The following is a 20,325-nucleotide window of genomic DNA, read 5'->3' as shown; positions in this document are numbered from 1 at the left end:
GCATTATAACATTACTCAAGCATAAAAGCAAAAGTGATTTATTATTTTATAGCTTCATAAATAAAGGAAAGTGAAGAATTAAGATAAGTCAATCAGGATTCCAGGTAGTATGAGTCAAATTCCTACTTTTATCTCAGGCACTTGAAAATCATAGCTTCTAGATTTTTACAATGACTTTGGAAATCATCTTGCTTAACCGTCATATTTAAAAGATATTCAAAGAGGCATTGATAAGCAGCTGTTCTCACATTTTTATACAATATGTTGTGAAAATACATTATGTTGTGAATTCTATTAGACTTTGCTATGGTTAAAAATAAAAAAAAGGCTTTGAGCCTTTGATGTCCTCAGAACAATCTAGTTAAATATGGAAAAAAAAACCTCATCTCAGTATGATGGGCACTAAGAAGTGATGAATATGTGACTACAGCATCCCAAGAAAAAAAAAGAAAACAATGCAAAATGTCCATTGATACAAGGTGGTCACCTTCCATTCCAATCACTCAAGTAGGGAATGAATCAACAAATAGTCACAGTGGCAGAAAAGGGGGAAAGAGTTGCTAAGAGCCATAAAATGTGTTGTTTTTTTCACTTGTCATCTAGAAGCAATAATTTAATGATTCTTAAAAGCAAGAACCTTGTCCAATAACCAGTGTGTTACTGGAGGAACTGAATCATATCAATATTAACATTCTCACTAGAAATGAAACCAGAAGATATTAAGAAGTTGCAGTTAAATGAAATGATGACTCCAAGGAAGATGCTCCTTGGAGAGGCAGATAAAAGAACTGGCAGAGCTGCTTACATCATGCAACCAAAGACAGCAAGAAGCATAATTTCTTAGGACATTTGGTCAACTTCCTTTATTGTCCCCATGATAAGAAAAAGCAAAAAGACCACTCTGAAGATAATTATATCTTATACATCATCTATTGCAGAAGACAAAGTAGATAAATTATATGGAAAACTTATCAAGAACGTCCAAACTATTAGACAGATCCACTGATAGCTGGTGACATAACTATGGAAGTGGATATACAAGAGGATGCTAAAAAAAAGTATTGGAAAACATGCTTCAGAATTCATATATAAAAGATACCAATGGCTTATAAACTACCTATAACCTTCCTTCCACTTGTATATTATGATAATTTTATTTTAGAAAAGAGCTGGAAGTCACTGGAAATGGTGAGCATTATTTTCTTTAATTTATTATTTCATTGGTATGGAAACTGCCAGTATGAAAATTGCTTTTCACTGTTCACAAGCAACTCATCAAAAACTCATAGTATTAGAGATTTACTTGGTAACACTGAGAGCTAGATAGTGGTCACACAGCTAGTATGTAGAAAAGGCAGGTATTGAATTTGGACTTTTCTGATTCAAAGACCAGCCTCCTATTACTTTTTGCTGCCTTGACTTTTAAATATTAGACATGGTAAGCACTTGACTATAACATAAAAGTTAAGATACAATTAGTTGCCAAATAGGGAAATCGTGTCTGCCTCAGCTGTGTATAAACAATTGATAGTTACAAGAAAAGTCAAAGTCAAAACCAAATTGGAAGAAAGGACAAAGATGAGAAGAAGGCATTGAAGGCAACTTGACTGAACTATTCAAGTAAGTTATTGATAACCAAATGGAAAACTGATCAAACAAGAGTTATTGATCCTTATTATTAGTATTTTCTCTATGAGTTCAAATAATTGATGTAATCATCACAGTGACAAAATACAAAGAGCCCAAAAACTATATTAGCCAGAAAGCACTTGATCTTTTTCACAAACAATCAATGATGGCAGCCAAAAGCAAAAATTTATTTGGAATATAAAATAATTTGCTAAATTTTAAAGAGGAGGATGTTGGAAAATGACAAGCAATATTACATCATAAAGTGTCTCTGCAGCAATATGAATGTGATAGCCAACTAAGACAGATAACTCCCAAAGAATGTTATTTATAGGTGAAATTAGAAGTGAATCACCAGAAAGAAGAAAAATGGGATAACTCAGCCAGTGTTTTCACAGCAATATCTCTTTAGGATCTGTGACAAGGGAATACCATATTTAAAGTGTATTCCCCCGAAAAATAGTCCCTAATGTACTATATGTGAAAGTAGATAAGATAACTTTAGGAAATGAAGTTGCAAAGTTAGAATGGACCAAGCACTTATGAGTTCCCATTTGGAGTTAACAAAATGTTGAATGCATTGAAGATTTGACTTTTTAAGACATTTGAATGATGGGGAAATATAATATAAATAGGGGTGGCAAGAAGGATTTGGAATTTTTAAATTATTCAGCAAAACTTTATGAACAAAAATTAATTTTCTATACATTTAGGTAATCATGAAATTATCAAATCTTGAGTTCAGTTAGGAATATATAGATCATTTAACCAATCCCTGCCTAAATTATATTTCCTTATGTTTTTCTTGCATGGTCTATCACCAAGCATGGCACAATATTCTGCCATTGAATTAATTGAATAAAATTGAAGTTTAAGGGACTAGTGTCAGACTACTTACTGACTAAATCAATTTATCTTTTCAAAAGATTCTTCATTGTTTATATATCTTAAATATCGTGTGCCTTTAGAGACCTAAATTTTTAAGAAATAAAATTCCCTTATCTTCCATGAGAATAGACTCTCCCAATTATTTAATCTATACTATTCATTCCAACTACTCACCCACCTTCTAGCTAGAAATTTCTATTGGTCTAAGGACATCATTAATTGGATATCCCCAACTTCTAAAATATGTTTATGATGAGAAAACTTAAAGAGGATTATCCATAGTCATCCTCTTTAACTTTTCTCAATAATCCTCTTTAAGTTTTCTCATCATAAACAATATTAAAAATAATAATTTTACATCTGTGGAGTGAATCTTTTAGCAGTGTAATGCTTTTGTCATAATGAACATATTTGTACAATTTATCTTATAAACTTATACTGAGAAGTATTTTTGGAAATGTAAAACAATTTAATTGCTCACAAATGTGTGTGTGTATACAATGCATATATATATATATGTATATACATATATATGCATGCAAATGTGTGTATATGTCTCCTAATAGAAATAGAATATTTTCAGTAGATGTTATGCATAATTATTTTAAAATCACATTATCATTGTATCAAGAATAAATTGACCAAAATACTATACTGGGTTATTTACCTTTTTATGTTCTGTTTAACAAAAACAAAACAAAACAAGAAAAAAACATTAACTGCTTATTGTAGATTAGTGTTGCATATTATATGTATATAAAATAATTTTCTAAAGATAAGTTTGCATATGCTGTGAGGCTGCATATCTGAGTTCTGAAAATCAATAACTGTAACACATTAGAATGTCAAATGTCATTCTCTATATGGTTCTTCTGTAATTAAATTGATAGATTATTTGAAGAAATGGACTTTCTTTTTACCTTTTAGTAACATCTTCAAGGGGTCAGCTGTGTGTATGTACAGCATGAGTGATGTCAGAAGGGTATTTCTTGGTCCATATGCACATAGGGATGGTCCGAACTATCAATGGGTGCCATATCAAGGAAGAGTTCCATATCCACGTCCAGGAACTGTAAGTCCCCTGAGAATTGTGTTTTGATTTTCTTTTTTTTAAGCAATTAAGTTGCCTAGATTTAGATGAACATATCTGTATTGCAAATCTTCCCATAATTACATAGTGTTGAATATTAAAAATACATCCTATATAGCTCATTTTGTATACTATGTAAACACATGGTCAACTTCAATGTTTTATCCCAAATAGTGTTTAGCTTTCCTGCCAGATTGAGAAAAAATATATTCACAATTTATTCATTTAGATTGAGTTTGGATTACTCTGATTTTATTCATTTCCACAGCTCCATAATAAAATTGTACCTTTTCCATTATTGCCACTATATTTATGATCTACTATATAATGAGAGCATAGTTATGTGCCAGACAGCTATTTCTGGAGAAAAATCTACAATATAACAGGTATACCTTCATCAATTCGAGAGCTCTTTTCCTAGTCCCATAATCTAGTGAGAGGGAGTTAATGTATTTGATTACAGAATTTCTTGGATTTTTTTTTATATTTAGTAGGACTTATTAAGGATATCCCAACATACCTACCCTTTCTACAATATGCCTTTCCTACGTTTCTAAATGATAGTCATATTCTTTAGCTATAATCATCAAACTACCTGAAAAACCAAGAAATTATTAAAAAAATATTGTGACACTCAAACTTCTGTATTTTACTAGGAATTCTCATATAGCAGATTACTTTTCTAGAGAATTCAGGTCCCTCCTGAATATCTTAGATAGCCGAAACTGCCCTCACCTCTGATAAACATATAGTGAGTAGAGATGAACATTTACATAATTTTAACCAAAACATTTTTCCCATCAATCCATTTAGGTTACATGCAGCATTTGAGTCCCATTTCTCCATACGAAGGCAAACTAATTCATCTTAAGTCATTAAAGTAATTTTACAAGGTTTATCCTTTTTGAAGTCATAAATTACATTATTGTAGCATTCACATTTCAATAAATTTAATACTATAAAATAAGGAAAGAAGGTCAGTTTGGCTAAAATCACATTATAATATTATACTTATAAATATATGGTTTGAAGTACTGGGTTAAAAAAAAAAGGTATTTATCTAAACTGAAGAAAGTCAACTATTCCTTTTCGAGATACAGGAATTTCTCTTTTTCTTAGCCATAAATCACTTTTGAATATGTTAACAGACAGTTAAATCTGTTTTTGGATCATTTTGTTTTGCTCTGTTCCAAAGGCAAATTCAAAATGTGTTTTATTAGGCAGCTATGGTGTCAGGTGAAAGTGTGCAGCTGCACCAACCCATTCCAACACTCTTACACAAAAGATCTCAGTTCAAATGATCTGTTCCTAAGGAAAATGAATGTTACTTTATCTTGTGTAAAAAGAAAGGAATATAAGGGACCAAATAGTTAATGATTCAGAATGTATATTGACAAGCAAAAGTCATAAAGGCTTATTTTTTTTAAATTAACTTCAATTAATATTTAAACTCTTCACTTCTAACCATTTTATTTCATTGAAAATATATAATTGGGAATGATATAAATTATCCAAGAAAATATAACAAAACTATAAACCTCACTAGACAATGCTTCTAAGCCTTTAACTTAATGATTTTTTTTCTTTTGCAAAAAACTGGATGAATAATCTGAGTCAAGGTACAAAGTGAATTGATTTATTTTTCTGAGCATACTATATGATTATGAATCTCTGTTAATTAAATTTTAGGTTCTAAACTCTAAATAACAGAAATTCTTTGTGTATAAGACAAAAAGCAAGTGGTTGAAGACATTCTAACCTCTGAATACTTGTATTACAAGACTAAATTCAGTATAGTATGCCTGTCAGTATGAATTAAATTTTTCTTTAACATATGCTTTTTAGACTTCACTCTATACTAAATGCTGATAATCATCACCAAAATTATCTTAGGCCACAAAAATACATAGTTCTAGTTCTGTAGTGAAAAATATAAAGCAATTAAGTCCCTCTTATAAAATATCGGTTGGTTTTAGGCTCTGCATTTATATCTGTATGTGCCATTATACTTTAGGTAAAAACAAAGAATATTTGAATGCATTATTCGGAGAAATTTCTATAATTATATGGGAATATTCAGTTAAAATATGTCTTTTTCTTAATTGAAAGTTATTTAATGGCCATTTTTACCCTATCAAATCAATACTAACAAATCAAAATTTGCAATGTGATATAAGTACTGGAAAATAGTTTTCATTCTCCAATTCTTATAAAATTCTAGGGAAGTTTATGCATGATACATACATATATATATATATATATATATATATATGGAAAATTTGTACTATTATCTAAATCTACCAAAAGATATCCATAATGTCATATGTTAAAATATACAGTCATATATATATATATATATATATATATATATATATATATATATATATATATATATATATATTTCTAGGATGTGTGTGTGCCTATGTATATATACACAGTTACATACACATAAAATATAAACACCAGAAAAAATCTATCAACGATAAAATTCCCATACTCATATGTGTAATCATGTAGTTCACATAATTTCACTTTTAATTTTAAGTGACAAGTGTTCTGTGTTCTTACATTCTCAGTGTCCCAGTAAAACGTTTGGAGGGTTTGACTCTACAAAGGACCTTCCAGATGATGTTATAACATTTGCAAGAAGTCATCCAGCCATGTACAATCCAGTATTTCCTATTAATAACCGCCCAATTATGATAAAAACAGATGTGAAATACCAGTTTACACAAATTGTAGTAGATCGAGTGGATGCAGAAGATGGCCAATATGATGTCATGTTTATTGGAACAGGTAAAACTCAATTTCAGCATTAAATTTACATGTCAATTACATTCAAGTAATCTGCTTAATATTCCCCAATACTGAATATTTTTTCTTTAAAAAATGAAGATAACCAAAAGAAATTGCCATGTTAATCTGCAAAGTCTAACAGACTCTTGATCAGTGGACAAGTTAAAAACTGAACATTGTCATTAAAAGCCTATTAAAATAATTCTCTTCTCAGGTTTGTTGACAGCACTTTAATTACTTTCCTCTTCAATGTGACCTAAATTTGTCCATGACTGAATATGAACAGGTGTACCTAATGATTAGGAGAACATTTGGTGTCCCTAGTCATTTCACTAAAGTTCAGCAACTGCCTCACTATTTTTTTTTCCTTTATCAGGGCAAATAATTATTTTTCCTTTCTATTCCTGTAGGTTTCCTAATTTTGTGGAAAAATTTGTCAAATAACTCATTAATTTAATGTTATTTGCACTTTGCTAAAATTGACAGCAAAAAAGAAAATAAAGAAAAAATAAAAGTTTCATTAAAATATGTTTGGTTTTCCTTCAGGTCATTCAAAGAGCTCAGAGCAGAAATGGAAAAATTTCTCCTTGGAAATATCCAACTCTTGCATTGTAAAACTTTAAGGGAAAAATTTATGAATTCTCTAACTACTTTTATTTTTTTTATTCAGTGTCTAATCAGACTCCACAACAAAAATCTAACCTTCAGATACCTTTTTGGTCTGTGACTGGTTCAAACTGGTACTATGACATAAGCTGTTTTTATTTATTTTTTTTTCTGTAACAGTAATACTATTTTTGAATGGTACCAGTTGCAAATCTGCAACTTGGTACTAAGGTCAGATTCCAAGGCAATAAATCCCCAGGCTCCATCCTTGTTAGTGCCTGACATATAAATCAGTGGGAAGCTGATTACTCTGCTGAAACTTTATGTAGTAACATTTATTTTCCTTAGTTGGGAAACAATGAACAACATTTAAAATTGCCAAAGAAAAATGTAAATGGCAACAAGATCTAAACATTTCAAACTAGAAGTATCTGTGCTATCAGGTATAATAGTGTAAGTTACTTAATATTATTTTATCCTTTTTATGAGTGATACATCTATCTTCAAAAAAGAGCCAAGAAGATTCAAAGATGATTTATTAATTTTGTATTACAGTTATTAATACTAACTCCTAAGTAGTTTTGTGAAAGTTGAATGAAATTAGTTCTCTAAGCTAGATTTATATTTAATTTGTTTCTAGGAATATAAAAATGCTAGAAAATGCAATAAATCATTTTATGTCCAAAATTTAGAGTAATCAAATATAAAGTAAATGCCACTTAATTTCTATAGTTCATTCCATCCTTACTCTTCTTTTCTGTGAAAAAAAAATTAACAGTGAGAAATCTGATTGTCATTGTGATGACTCTGTTGAGATGTTCAACAAAAGAAACAAAATCTGAACTTTTTGAAGTCTTCTTGTCACCAACCAGCATTAAAAGCCCTGCTTTCATGATCACATTGAATGTCAAACTTTCATGGAGTATCAGTTAGCAAACTCTGTCTGTCAGTAAAGTGAATGAATCACAGTAATTTTATCTTTTTAACTGAGTTGCTTATCATAGTCTATTGATCCTATAAGAGTATGAAATCGTTTGTAAAACTTGATTTAGGATTCTGATAAAGTCTATTTATGGTACCAGAGATCTAATCAGAGGTATTGAAGAGAATCAGAATCTAATCAAAACTTTTGCAATTCTGAAAAAAAAAAAAAACAGTTTCTATAAATACTGATGAATTATCTTAAGAGTGCCCTGTATTTTGATTCTTCAGAGATGCAAAGTTAATTTATTTTAATTCTAGATCATCCATTGTTTTTCTTTAGCAAAATGTCACTTCAGAAGTGTAACTCTATAGGAGTCTCATTGGAGCTAGTCATGCTCATGCACAAATTAATCCTTTATAAATCCTTTACTGATATAATTTTGTAGCCCCTTAATAATTACATTTTTAAACATGTGTTTAAAATTAGCAAATGTAACCAAAATAAGATTCAATTAATTTTTTGTCTGTATGCATTTCTCCTGCCTCAATTAAAATTTCAGTTCATTAGCTTTCAGCTAAATTAGGAATTTTCCCCCCTTAGTTTCAAATACTAATAAAAATATATAAAATTAGAAACTTCTACTTGCCAAACTAGAAACTAATCCATAGTACTTGTCACAGGAGAGAATTTATAGTTTTATGCATAAATAAGAGATTTGAAGAAGAATATCAATTATATCTTGGATCAAGCATATTTTCTATTATATAAGTTCCTTTTTTTATTTCTGTGGAATTATCCAAACTCTGTAATCTTTAAAAAGCCATTGCTATATTTCCCCTAACGCCAAATATAGATAGATATTAATATAAATCTATATATATAGATATATAAATCTCCACAAAGATAATCACACTGTTTTAAACGCATTCACACATGAAATCCCTTTATCTCACCTTTCATTTCCCTGATCCAAAATGATTTGATGTCTTTGTTATTTAGTTTTTCTTAAGTTTTCCTTCAAAATGTAGTTATTACCATAACTTTCATATTTTGAAATAACAGTAGGAAAATGACATTTTTGTAAGTATAAACACATGTTTGTTTAATGGAGTGTGCTTATAATTTTTTTATTTATTCCTTTGTAGCAAATAGCAAAGTCTTTTCCATAGTAATAATGATAATAAGGTTGTCTGATTCTATTTAGATGTCACAGTTAAGCTAGTTTCCTTTTTATGAAATGTATTAGGTTGTTTTGATGTTGCTTATTTTTGTTTGTTTTCATTGGGGGAGGATTGTTTTTGGTTTAATGTATACAGGAGACAGGTGTCTTCTAGCAATAGGATGTTAGTCTGGAGTCTGGTCTCAGACACTCCCTAGCTATGTGTTCCTAAACAAGTCCCTTAACTCTGTTTGCTTAAGTCCATTGGAGAAGGAAATTGAAAATCATTCTAGTATTTTTGCTTAAAAAAATTCCATGTGAAGTCATGAAGAATTGGACACGACTAAATAACTGAACAAATGTGTACAACTTTAAGAAATACCCTTCATAAATCAAAATCTTATTTCTTAAATTAAATACATCCCAGTTAGGATGCTTAAAATACATAATAAATACACTAATTATTCTTGGATTTGTTATATTAATTCTGCAAACACAAAATAATTTAGTCATTATTTTTATTACTATTATGCCCACTATTATTACTTGACCTTTTAAATAATCATCTTTTTTTCTTTCTCTCAAAGATGTTGGGACAGTTCTTAAAGTAGTTTCAATTCCTAAGGAAACTTGGCATGATTTAGAAGAAGTCTTACTGGAAGAAATGACAGTATTTCGGGTGAGTATTGCTTAATTTCAAGTGTCAACAAGTTCAGCTATACTTTTCCTCTTGGACAGCTGCACATTTGAATTTGGTGTGGGTAAGTAATTTAGCATACCCTTCTAATTAGATCATTAATTAGAGTTAGACACTAGTCAAAATAAAATCTTAGAAGTTTCAGTAGATGTTAAAAGGTTGAAGAGAATTACGTTGCAAACTTATTTTATTGTGTCAGTGATAATATATTTTAAAATTAATTTTTAATTCAGTACAAGAAAAATTATTCAATACTTACTATAAATAAGAAACTCTCCTTGATATTGGTGCATAAGAAATGGTCCTTGACATTGAGAGCTTAAACAATTGAATGAGACAGATAAAGCAAATAGAAAATTAAGTAAGATAAGTATATTAAAATGGTATAAAATGTTTGGGGAAGGCTCAATGGTCAGGGAAAAAAAACTTCTAATTAAATCAGGAAAGACTTCAGAAAAGAAATGTCAATTGCATTGAATATTGAAGGATAAATAAAATTCAACAACTGAGATGGAAGACATTCAAGGTATAGGGAATAGAAGTGAACAAATCCTGATATTAAAGCCTTTCATATACTTTTAAAAATAATCTTAGAAATATCCTCATTGATTGTCATTGATTCCCATTTTCACCACCCTGTGGTGGTAACAAATCAGAAACTAAAGCAATGCTATGTTCCCACCAGGCTATTCTGTTTCTGTAGAAATGGGGCAAATGAGAACAAAACAGAGAGGAAAAGATCTAATTATAGGCTATTGTTCTGGAGATTCTTTTTTTATATGATTTAGAAAGAATGAAGATGAATAGGTTTCCTAAAAACTCTTACAGAATCAAATTTGTAGGTTTTGGGGAAAGTGAACTTTTAAAAACAATTATAAAGAAGGTATGAAATAATATTACTACAAATAAACATCCTGGAATAGGAATCAGAAAACTTGCATCCCAATCCTAAATCTGCCACTGATTACAAAGTGATTCAATGGAAAAAATCTTCTGCTACTTTAAGTATGTAGGAGACCAAGGGCAAATCAGTTAATATCTGTCTCCTTGTCTGTAAAAGGAGTAAGGAATAGTTAAATTAGATAATTTCTAATATCCTGCCTCTAAATTTATGATTCAATTTTCCTTCTGAAATCTGACTAGATTTAGGATTTGGGGACTTCCATTGATTGTCCCAGTCTTTTTAATATCTCCAGTAGAATTAATTGATTGTCTAAATCTGTAGCTAAGAACAAATTAGATCCACTGAGAAAAAATAATCTCAAGACTCCACAAGCAGATTAAGAGGAATATTATAAGATGCTTAGGGAGAACTTCATGATTACTCCAGAAAGGAAGAATATTTTCAGTAACTAAAAGTTGAGAATTATCCCTTTGCTACAAGTGCTTTTGGACAGTGAACCCACCCATCTACTTTCTTCTGAACTTTGTATTATTAGGATAGTTTAGTTTTCTTGGGTATGAATGTTCTACCAAAATTCTTTCTATTATACCATCTTAGTAAAATATCCCTTCTTAAAAAAAAAAACTAACTAAAATAACTAAATATGTACAAGACTAATTGTTATCAACCAATAATTAGAAAGAAGGTATGTAGTACACCACTAGGAGCATGTGAGCAGTAAATGTTTAAAAATTATCCCACACTTTTTTAGAATTTCTCTTAAAAATAAAAGGGTAGATGTTGTACCAAAGCACAGACTTAGAGGAAGCTGAGATGATTGCCTTTTTAAATAGGAGGGTAGAGAGAACAGCTCCAGAATATGTGCTACAGATAAATATAAATGAATAATAATTAGGTTTTTGAGTTGTTCAATGTCTTTCATGAATTTCTAAGAAATCAGTTGTATTCTAATGGATAGGCAGCAAATTATTTCAATAAGAAATCTGTATGCTTTCATAGTTGCATATTACCTTTCCCTACATTATTCTCTCAATGCCTCCTGAATATTATTGCCATTGCTATTGATGTGCTACTCAAATAGACAACATATTTGAGCAGAACGTAGAGAAATATTTACTTTAAACATTCTATACTCAAAGGCTAAACTTATATTCAGATTGCCTCCTCTAGATTGGAATATTTCACTGTCAAATTTTGTTTAATTTTGTAGTTAAAAAAAACATAACACTTTAGATCAGTCTCTATATTAAACGAAATAGTGAAATGAGAGAGTATTTTATGGTCTCTGGTCTACATTTCTTCCTTTCCTTTGGGAAAGTTATATTCTTGTTCTCTTTCTCTACCTGCAAAGTAGACTGATATGATCCAGTAAAATACATTTAAAGCCACCTGTTAATGTATCATTATGTTATAGACATAAAGTAGTTATTATTAAGTCATTTCTGTTGGATTAAATGAGATTATTGACAACATATACTATGTTCATAGTTATGCTGCAAAGTCCCTAATCTATTTCTGAGCATTCCAACAACTAAGATTACCTCCAAAGAATTCTTATTTTAAGTTAAATCTCAAATATAACATATGGAGAAAACCTACTGCTCCATAACATAATTTTTTACTGAGTTAATAAATAAAGTTGCTCTCCAATTCTTTTCAAACAGACAGCTCAGATAAATTCTAACCCTAAGCATAAGTGAAATCTGTGTTAATTTAAAACTCTAGGTATGGTCTCATATGGACTCTAAATAGGCATCACAGTAGCTAAAGTGCTGGGCCTGGGGTTAGTTAGACTTGCCATAGATTCTTACTGTTGGTGTAACACTGAGCAAGTCATCTAACTTTTCTTGTTTCCTCATCTGAAAACTGAAGATAATAATAACTACTCAGAGCATTGTTTTGAGGATTGTGTGAGAATATAAAGGATTTTGTAAACCATAAAATACAATAGAATCGTATGCTGTTACTATTGAGGTAACATGGGAATCATCATTATAATAACCAGATTATACTGATATCATTATCAGTTATCGTCATAATGGATATAATAGCCTATTAGATACCTGGAGAATTCAATACTGATACTTTGAAGAAGGACAATTATACCTAAGACCCTCATTTTATGATCCAGAACTGGGTTGCTATTTAATATCATTGTAAGTAGTTTAGATTTCTACTCTCAATTTTTTTTAGTAATCAACTTTACCAGTTGTTGGAACACTTTTATCTTAGACTATTTATAATTATGATTAATGATTGCATATATTATCTCATTTAGTCCTCACAACAGCCCTGTGAATTAGATCACACAGTTCTACTATCCCCATTTTAGAATATTGAGAGAGATTAAGTGTCTGAACCAAGGAATGACCCAGCTAGTTAGTGGCAGAATCTCATCTTTCGATACCTAAGTCCAATGCTCTTTCAAGAACACCAAGAAAATTAATGTGATACTACACAGTGAACCTCTCTAGCTGCCCTTGATCTATATTCTGATATATCTTCAGGTAGGATCTTTATTCTTCATGAATGTGTCATCTGGAACCATTCTATCCTAGTAGTTTCAATATAGTATTCATTATTTTCTTTGTAAAGGACAAACTCAGTTACTTAGGAACTCTTACAAAAGCCCTGAATTGCTTTTGACATGGAATACTTCACTCAAAATTTTTACATTGCTTAAAAACATTTTTTAACAAAAATAAAAATGTCCTCTGAAAGGTGTAAAAGAATCAAATATAACTGTAATATATTGTAATAAAAATGCATGAGGTGAATAACTAAAGGAAAAATGAAAATCGGCATGAAGATATTAAACTGCTTTTCACTCTAATTAGGACCAAGTTTAGCTTAATACCAGCCATGAAAATGCATTGCACTGCCCAAGTTGCAGTGCATTAATAAATACAATGGGTCTTATTTATAGCTTTCCTGAAAGAGAGAGTTTCCAAAGCTGTTACATTGATAACATGCATTTTAAAACCCAATTTATGCAATATTTCAGGAACAGCTGAGCAAACAAATGAATGAGTTCAATTTTCATTCAAATGTAAAACATAATTGATGCTTTCCAATACCAAGTCTATTAACTCATTTATAAAAGAGAGTCCATGTGCTTTGCATCCAGTGAGCTTTGCTAAACTCTCCTGGGATTAGCAGGTTGAAAGCTATGCAAGTGTGATTATTTAATAAGAATTAGATAAATTGTTGGGACAAAAACACCATAAATCAGTACTATATTCATACAATCTTGAAACTACATGTTTTTCTATCCATGTTTGCCATCCATATTACGTTATTAAAATAAAAGTTTTTAAAGCTACATTAATTTTGATGGAAGTCAGATTCAATATATTTTACAGTAAAATATCATTTATTTTAATGAATGTTATCTTGACATATTAATTCAAACATCACAACAATGAATAATGAGCAGGGAGTTGTTTAGAACTAATTATTAATTTCTGCTCTTTCTTTCAAAGCATTGTTAAATCCTCATTTAAGTTTGTTGAAGCCCTAATATATCATACTATGGTTCAAAGTACAATAAGTTTATCATTCAGGATTACTACTAAGGTACTATTTATTCACTTAAAACTGATGCACAAATACTTAGATTTTTTCACTTGCATTTTAAGTTAACAGCTTTTTCTACTTAACATAAAAGTATGATTTTTTTTTTTTAAAGTAAATCCTTCACTTAGGGTTAACATATTTTGTTAGTTTTATCTTTTCTAGATTAAAAAAAAATAACAAAACTTTTCTTCATTTGTTGTTTTATAAGCTATCAAATGCTATCAATTTCAAAATTGGTGTCAAACAGTAAATGAGACCTGACTAGAATCAAGATAAATCTTTCATTTATGTATTAAATATTATCTATATCTCTCTATATATAATTATTTATATTAATAGTAGCTAGCTCAGAAAACTATATCTGGATTATGATTTTATAAAATAGCAAAATTCTAAGAAATCACTAAATAATTTGTTTAAAATCTAGATGCCTACAGAAATCAATTAATAAAATTACTAAAGCAAATACTTAAATTTATAAATTGCTGATTTGCTTTTTGAATGATTGTCGGACTATATTTGTCTAGCTCACTGATTGGTGAAGATATTTTAAAGTATTATTGGCATGGTTTTAAATTTGTTCTAATAACAGCATACTAAAATTGGGGAAATGGTCATACTGTCAATTTTAAAAATGTAGAATTCTTAAATGTATATAATAAAAGATAAAGTAGTAGAAAGACAAAATAGAATATCAAGTGAGATAAAAAGTGTACACATGAGACTGTGAAATAAAAGGTAAAGAGAAGGAAATTTCAAAAAGAGGCACACCTTTTGAAGACTTGGCTAACATCTACTGTTAGTGATTTGTTCTCCATGTGCTTATGTTGTTATTTTTCATTTGTTCATTTCTTCTACAGATTAAAAAATTAGCTTTATTCCCCTTTGTTCTAAGTTGGAGGTGCTTAATGTTACATGCTGTCCAATTCAGAGTTTATGTTGGTTGATTGTGATGAACTGTTTTGTCTTTATTACAAAGAGAAGGTTCAATGGTAGTTGGAATATATGAGGAAATGATTGTGGTATTAAAATAAAAGCTATCAATGAAACTCAAAATTAAACATTCCTTTGGTAATACTGATAATTCACAGTTATCTCCTTCAGTATCTATTAAATTTTCTGTTTTCTGTTTTATTTCTTTTTTTCCCCAACAAAAAAAGTTTCTTTGTTTTTTTTTTTTTCTTTTAGGAACCAACTGTTATTTCAGCAATGAAGATTTCTACAAAGCAGGTATTTTTATATTGAATTATGACATTAAAAAATGATATTTAGATAAGTTTCCTAATTTCATAGATATGGAAACTAAGGCTGTAAGAAGTTAAGATTCACCTAAAGTAAAACAAATTTTATATGTCAGAGTAAGTATTTGAATCTAGGTTCTATGATTCTTTTCTCCCACACAGCTCTACCTACATTAGATTTAAAGAAACAAAAAATATTATTTTTTTAAAAAAACACTCAACCACCTACAATTTTTTTTACATTTCCAATTTCAAAAACAAAAAAAATTCTGTTAATTTTCTATTTGGTTAAAAAGTTTATATTTTTTAAAAATGGGTTAAATATAAAATTATCAATTATATATATTTACTTCAATCGTTTAAGTTAATTTTGAAGATTTTTAAATTTAATGAGTTATAAAATATCTTCAACTAAAATTTGAAAAGTACACAAAAAAGAGATTGATTTTTAATTTGAAATTTTTGTGGGAGTCCATTTGAAGAAAATGAATATGTCTGCATTGGTATCTGTAATTTTCCAGAAAAACAAAAGGGGTTGAAAAAAAACTCTGCAAAAAATATCTTCTAAGAGAAATGTCTTCAAAGATATTGATGTCTAAGTAAGTTCTTCAGTATGCATACCCTCTCCCCTTATAGATACAATTTACTACCTCTTTACTCTTTTATAGAGTATTTTTATAGAGTATTCATTTATAGAATATTTCAAGAATTTCTTTGACTGAAAAATATATATTCATTCATCCCGTGGTCAACATTCTGAGGAATAAGTTAATTTTAGTGAAGTTTATCAGTGGACAGAATTTGAGGTATTGCCAGGCCTCTAACAAAAAGCTAATAGGATCTGTCAGAATTTGCTCTCCATTAATGTTAATCTTTGCAAACATAGAATCACCTTTAAACTATGATGCATTAGAGTAGGATGTAAGTAGAGATTTAAAGGAAATACCATGTCACATATGTTCTATCAGAAATTATAAAATTATGACTGAATGTCTATTTGTAGAATGGTATTGTCTTCTGAGATACGTAATAGGTACCTTTGTGGCACAGTGATCTTGTCTTCAAAGATCATTTTATCTACGTGGGAAAGGTATAGTCTGCTTGGAGTTCTGGAAAACAATTTTATAGTTTTAAATCTCAGCAAGAATTATTCCGTCCCAATTTATCTAAAACCCCGTGCTTATTAATAGTAAGTTTATTATGCTACATGAATCTTAGTTTCTCATTTTAGATTTAATGAGTGCTTTGGCAGCACCCTTAAGCAAAACAGATGATGGCTAAATGATGTAGTTTTCACAAACAAATTTTGTTTTTACTTTTCATGAATTATATTTTTGTTTCCATCATGTTGCCAGTTATTTCATGTCAACTGCATGTGGTTTATTAAGATAAATTAAGAATAATATTTTGCTGCTAAAAAGACTTTTTTTTCTTTTTCTTTTTTTTTTTTTTTTTTTTTTTTTTTTTTTTTTTTTGCTAAACAATTAAAAGCATTGTTTGGCTTTGGAAATGTGTCTCAAAATTTGTTTTATTAGGTTGCAAATCCTTCTACACTTCTCAAAGAACTCAAAGAAAGAATTTCAAAAATAGACCATTGTTACCTAGATTAACCATGTTTTGAGAATATTTTAATAACCTAATGTAATACTAGTTTGACACTAAAAACATGATTTGGGAAAAATCTCAACTAATTTGGGCCTCAAATTTCTCATTGTAAAATGAAGATATTGGACTAGATGACCTATAAGTTCCTTCCAATTTAAAATATGTGTAATAAAAGAGTAATATTCAAATGAATGAGAGTAGTGGTAGCAGCAATTAACGCTGTTTAAACAATGTAATAGCTACCAAGTATATCAATCAATGATATAAGGAGTTAAAATGAATATGAGTGAAGCTGGGAAAATAATCACTGGCTAAACTGACATCTTGTGTATTAACACAATTTGAGAATCTAGGATTCTAGGTCTGTCTTTAATCTCATGCTCTTTAATTTGTTTCTTTGTTTTAATTGCTAATCATACTTTATCCCATGAGCAAGATTTGAAGACCATATTTTGTGAAAATGAACATCCTCTTTCTAAAACGATATACCAAAATAGATGGATAAATAATTTCTAAAACATTTAGAGAAATACAGTGCAAGCAAAACTCATAGTGGGAATATTATTGACCTGATACTGTCATCTTACCCCTCATAAGCATGTTTTCACCTGTTCTTATGACCTAACATTTGTCAGTTGCTGGCAAGGAAATATGGGGATTTCCAGGATGGAAGCCAGACTGGCATGTTTCCTGACATAATGATTTTTAGTAGAATCACGTGCCTTATATTCAGCATTTAATTTCTTACTTTCACATGTACTTTCTTTACACAATTATGCCTATTATAAAGATATATTTTACATTAAAAATATTCTGGTACTATTAAATAATTGGAAAAGCTTCTATCAGTCAAAGAAAGAAAATCATTACTCCTCAAGATTAGCTCAATGAAATGCTTTATAGTTGAAAGAATTTGGTAAATTTAAATTTATTTGAACTGTGTCTGCTATTTTTCCAACTTTAAATTTCCTTACCTTCTGGCAATCATCAAGTTATTCTTTTGATCTTCCCTTTCTTTCATGAACCTCCCATAATATTTTTTTCTCTTTAGAAGGACTAGAACTAATGGATATAATCCCTTCTTTTTGAAAGGACATATCAATTTTTTAACTTAAATACAAAATGAGAAAAGGAAAAAAATGTTATGTAAACAGCAGATCATAGGAAAGAATTCTATATAAATAGTAAATTTCTATTTCAAGAAAACCTATATAATACTACATATTCTTTTCAAAGCTTCCCAGCTATTCTTATCTTCATTGTTGGTTTTTTTTTTGTTCTCTATTGTATACTTTTTACATTTTCTCCTCTTTCTCCATCTCGCCTCCCTAAAGAAGGATACAAAGAAGCATGGAGATGGTATATATGTATATTTGTGTATGTGTATGTGCATGTATACTTATACATAAATATCTAGAAACATACCTATATATGTAAGACCATACAATGCTTCTTTTCACCTGTCTTGTTTCTCTGAGGCATCTTTTTTTCATAGGCCCAAGTCTTTCCATTTTTTAAAAATCAACTAGATCATCATTTCCTACAATGTTCTTCTTTTTAATATAGTTTAAGGTTTGATACTGCTGAATCTACTTGTTTGATCTTTTATTGTTGCAAATAAACTTTGTTGTTATATTTTTCTAATTCAGTAAAATAAATTTTTAATAATTTAATTGGAATGACATTGAATAAATAAATTTTTTATTTTTAAATTTATATTTTCTTAACCCACCCATGAACAATAAATATTACTTCATATAGATCTGAGTTTATTTGTATAAAAATATTTATGTTCATATTGTTTCTGTCTGTTTTGTCAGTTATATACTCACATATTTTATATTGTCTAGATATTCTAAATGGTCTAAAGCTATATTGAATAATATTGCTGACATAGCACAGTTTTTCTGTGTTTTTTTAAACTTTTTTAAAATCTATTTTAATTTTAACTTTGTCTGAGATCAAGATCACTATCCCTGTTTTTTATGTAATATCTTCTACTCCTGTTCTTTATTTTATCTTTGTATATAATTCTTTTTTCTAATGTTTCCTGAAAACAGCATATTGATTAATTAAAAATATTAATCAGATATCCATTTTTATTTTAAAGGTAAATTCATCCTATTCACTTTCTAAGCTACAATTACTTGCTTTGTACTTTCTTCCTTTCTATTTTTCTTATCTTTCTCATTCCTCTACTTTACTTCTACCTCCTATTCTTTAGCCTACCATCCCACAAAAAGTTCTTCCCTTATCCTCTCTGCCACCTTACCATTTCTATCTAATTTAGAAGACTTTTTAAAAAAATATACATGTGTGTGTGTGTGTGTGTGTGTGTGTATTTCCTTCTTTAATTCATTCTTGATGAGAATAAAATTCCAGCACTACCTACCCTCCTCCATTAATTTCTTTTATATGTCCTTTTTATCTGGCCTTACAATTTCATTTTTAAAATCGCCCTCTCTTACTCAGCTCAGCACCAGTCTTTCTTTCAAGCTACACAAATAGTTTATCTTTAAGATAAGCCATCATAAAATCACTGATAATATTTTCACATCTAAGAAGTAAACAATTTGTCCTTATTGCATTCCTTATATTTGGTCTTTAATGTTTATCTTATATGTTGAATGTTGAATTATCTCTTAAGTTCTGAGGTTTTTGTCACAAAAATCTGAAAGTCTTTGAGTTCATTAAATATTTTTTTCCCCATTCAGGTTATATTTAATTTTTCTGGGCATGTTACCCTTGGTTTTGCCTACCCTTGGTTTTGCCAAGCTCTTTTGCTCTAAGAAATATAGTATTCCAAGACCTATGTTCTTTTAATATAGTAATTGCTAAAGTTTGTGTAATCCTTATAATATCTCCATGATATTTAAATTGTGGATTTTTTTGTTGTTGTTACTTCCAGTATTTTCTTTTTAACCTAGGAGATATTAAACTTGGCTATGATATCCCTGTATATTTTCTTCCTGGGATCTCTTTCAAATGGTAATAAGTAGATTTAAAAATAATTTTTTTGTAAAATTCTTCTTTGCCTTCATATTCTAAAACTTTAGGGCAATTTTGCTTGATACTTTTTTATAATATTGTACCAAGATTCTTTTTTTTAAATTATGTTTTCCAGGAAGTCTGACTATTTTTACGTTATTTCTCCTCAGTCTGTTTCTCCAGATTTGTTTTTCCGATGAAATATTTTACTTCTTCTATTT

The 20,325-nt window shown here is 29.3% G+C and overlaps 1 protein-coding gene across 9 annotated transcripts in view; it reads left to right on the top strand.

Annotated features, from left to right (window-relative positions):
* SEMA3A (semaphorin 3A) overlaps nt 1-20,325 on the top strand; it is a 636,674-nt gene that overhangs the window by 580,582 nt on the left and 35,767 nt on the right. For all 9 annotated transcript variants that reach the window (XM_074268519.1, XM_074268522.1, XM_074268521.1 and 6 more), the window contains 4 exons: nt 3,445-3,589; nt 6,184-6,403; nt 9,681-9,772; nt 15,459-15,500. In XM_074268519.1, coding sequence (XP_074124620.1) covers nt 3,445-3,589; nt 6,184-6,403; nt 9,681-9,772; nt 15,459-15,500 — 499 coding nt within the window. The remainder of the gene's footprint in view (nt 1-3,444; nt 3,590-6,183; nt 6,404-9,680; nt 9,773-15,458; nt 15,501-20,325) is intronic.

Source organism: Sminthopsis crassicaudata, chromosome 5, assembly GCF_048593235.1.
Source record: "Sminthopsis crassicaudata isolate SCR6 chromosome 5, ASM4859323v1, whole genome shotgun sequence".
Taxonomy (NCBI): Eukaryota; Metazoa; Chordata; class Mammalia; order Dasyuromorphia; family Dasyuridae; genus Sminthopsis; species Sminthopsis crassicaudata.
The sequence above is the reverse complement of the archived record's forward strand: the minus strand, read 5'-3'. Positions and strand labels throughout refer to the sequence as shown.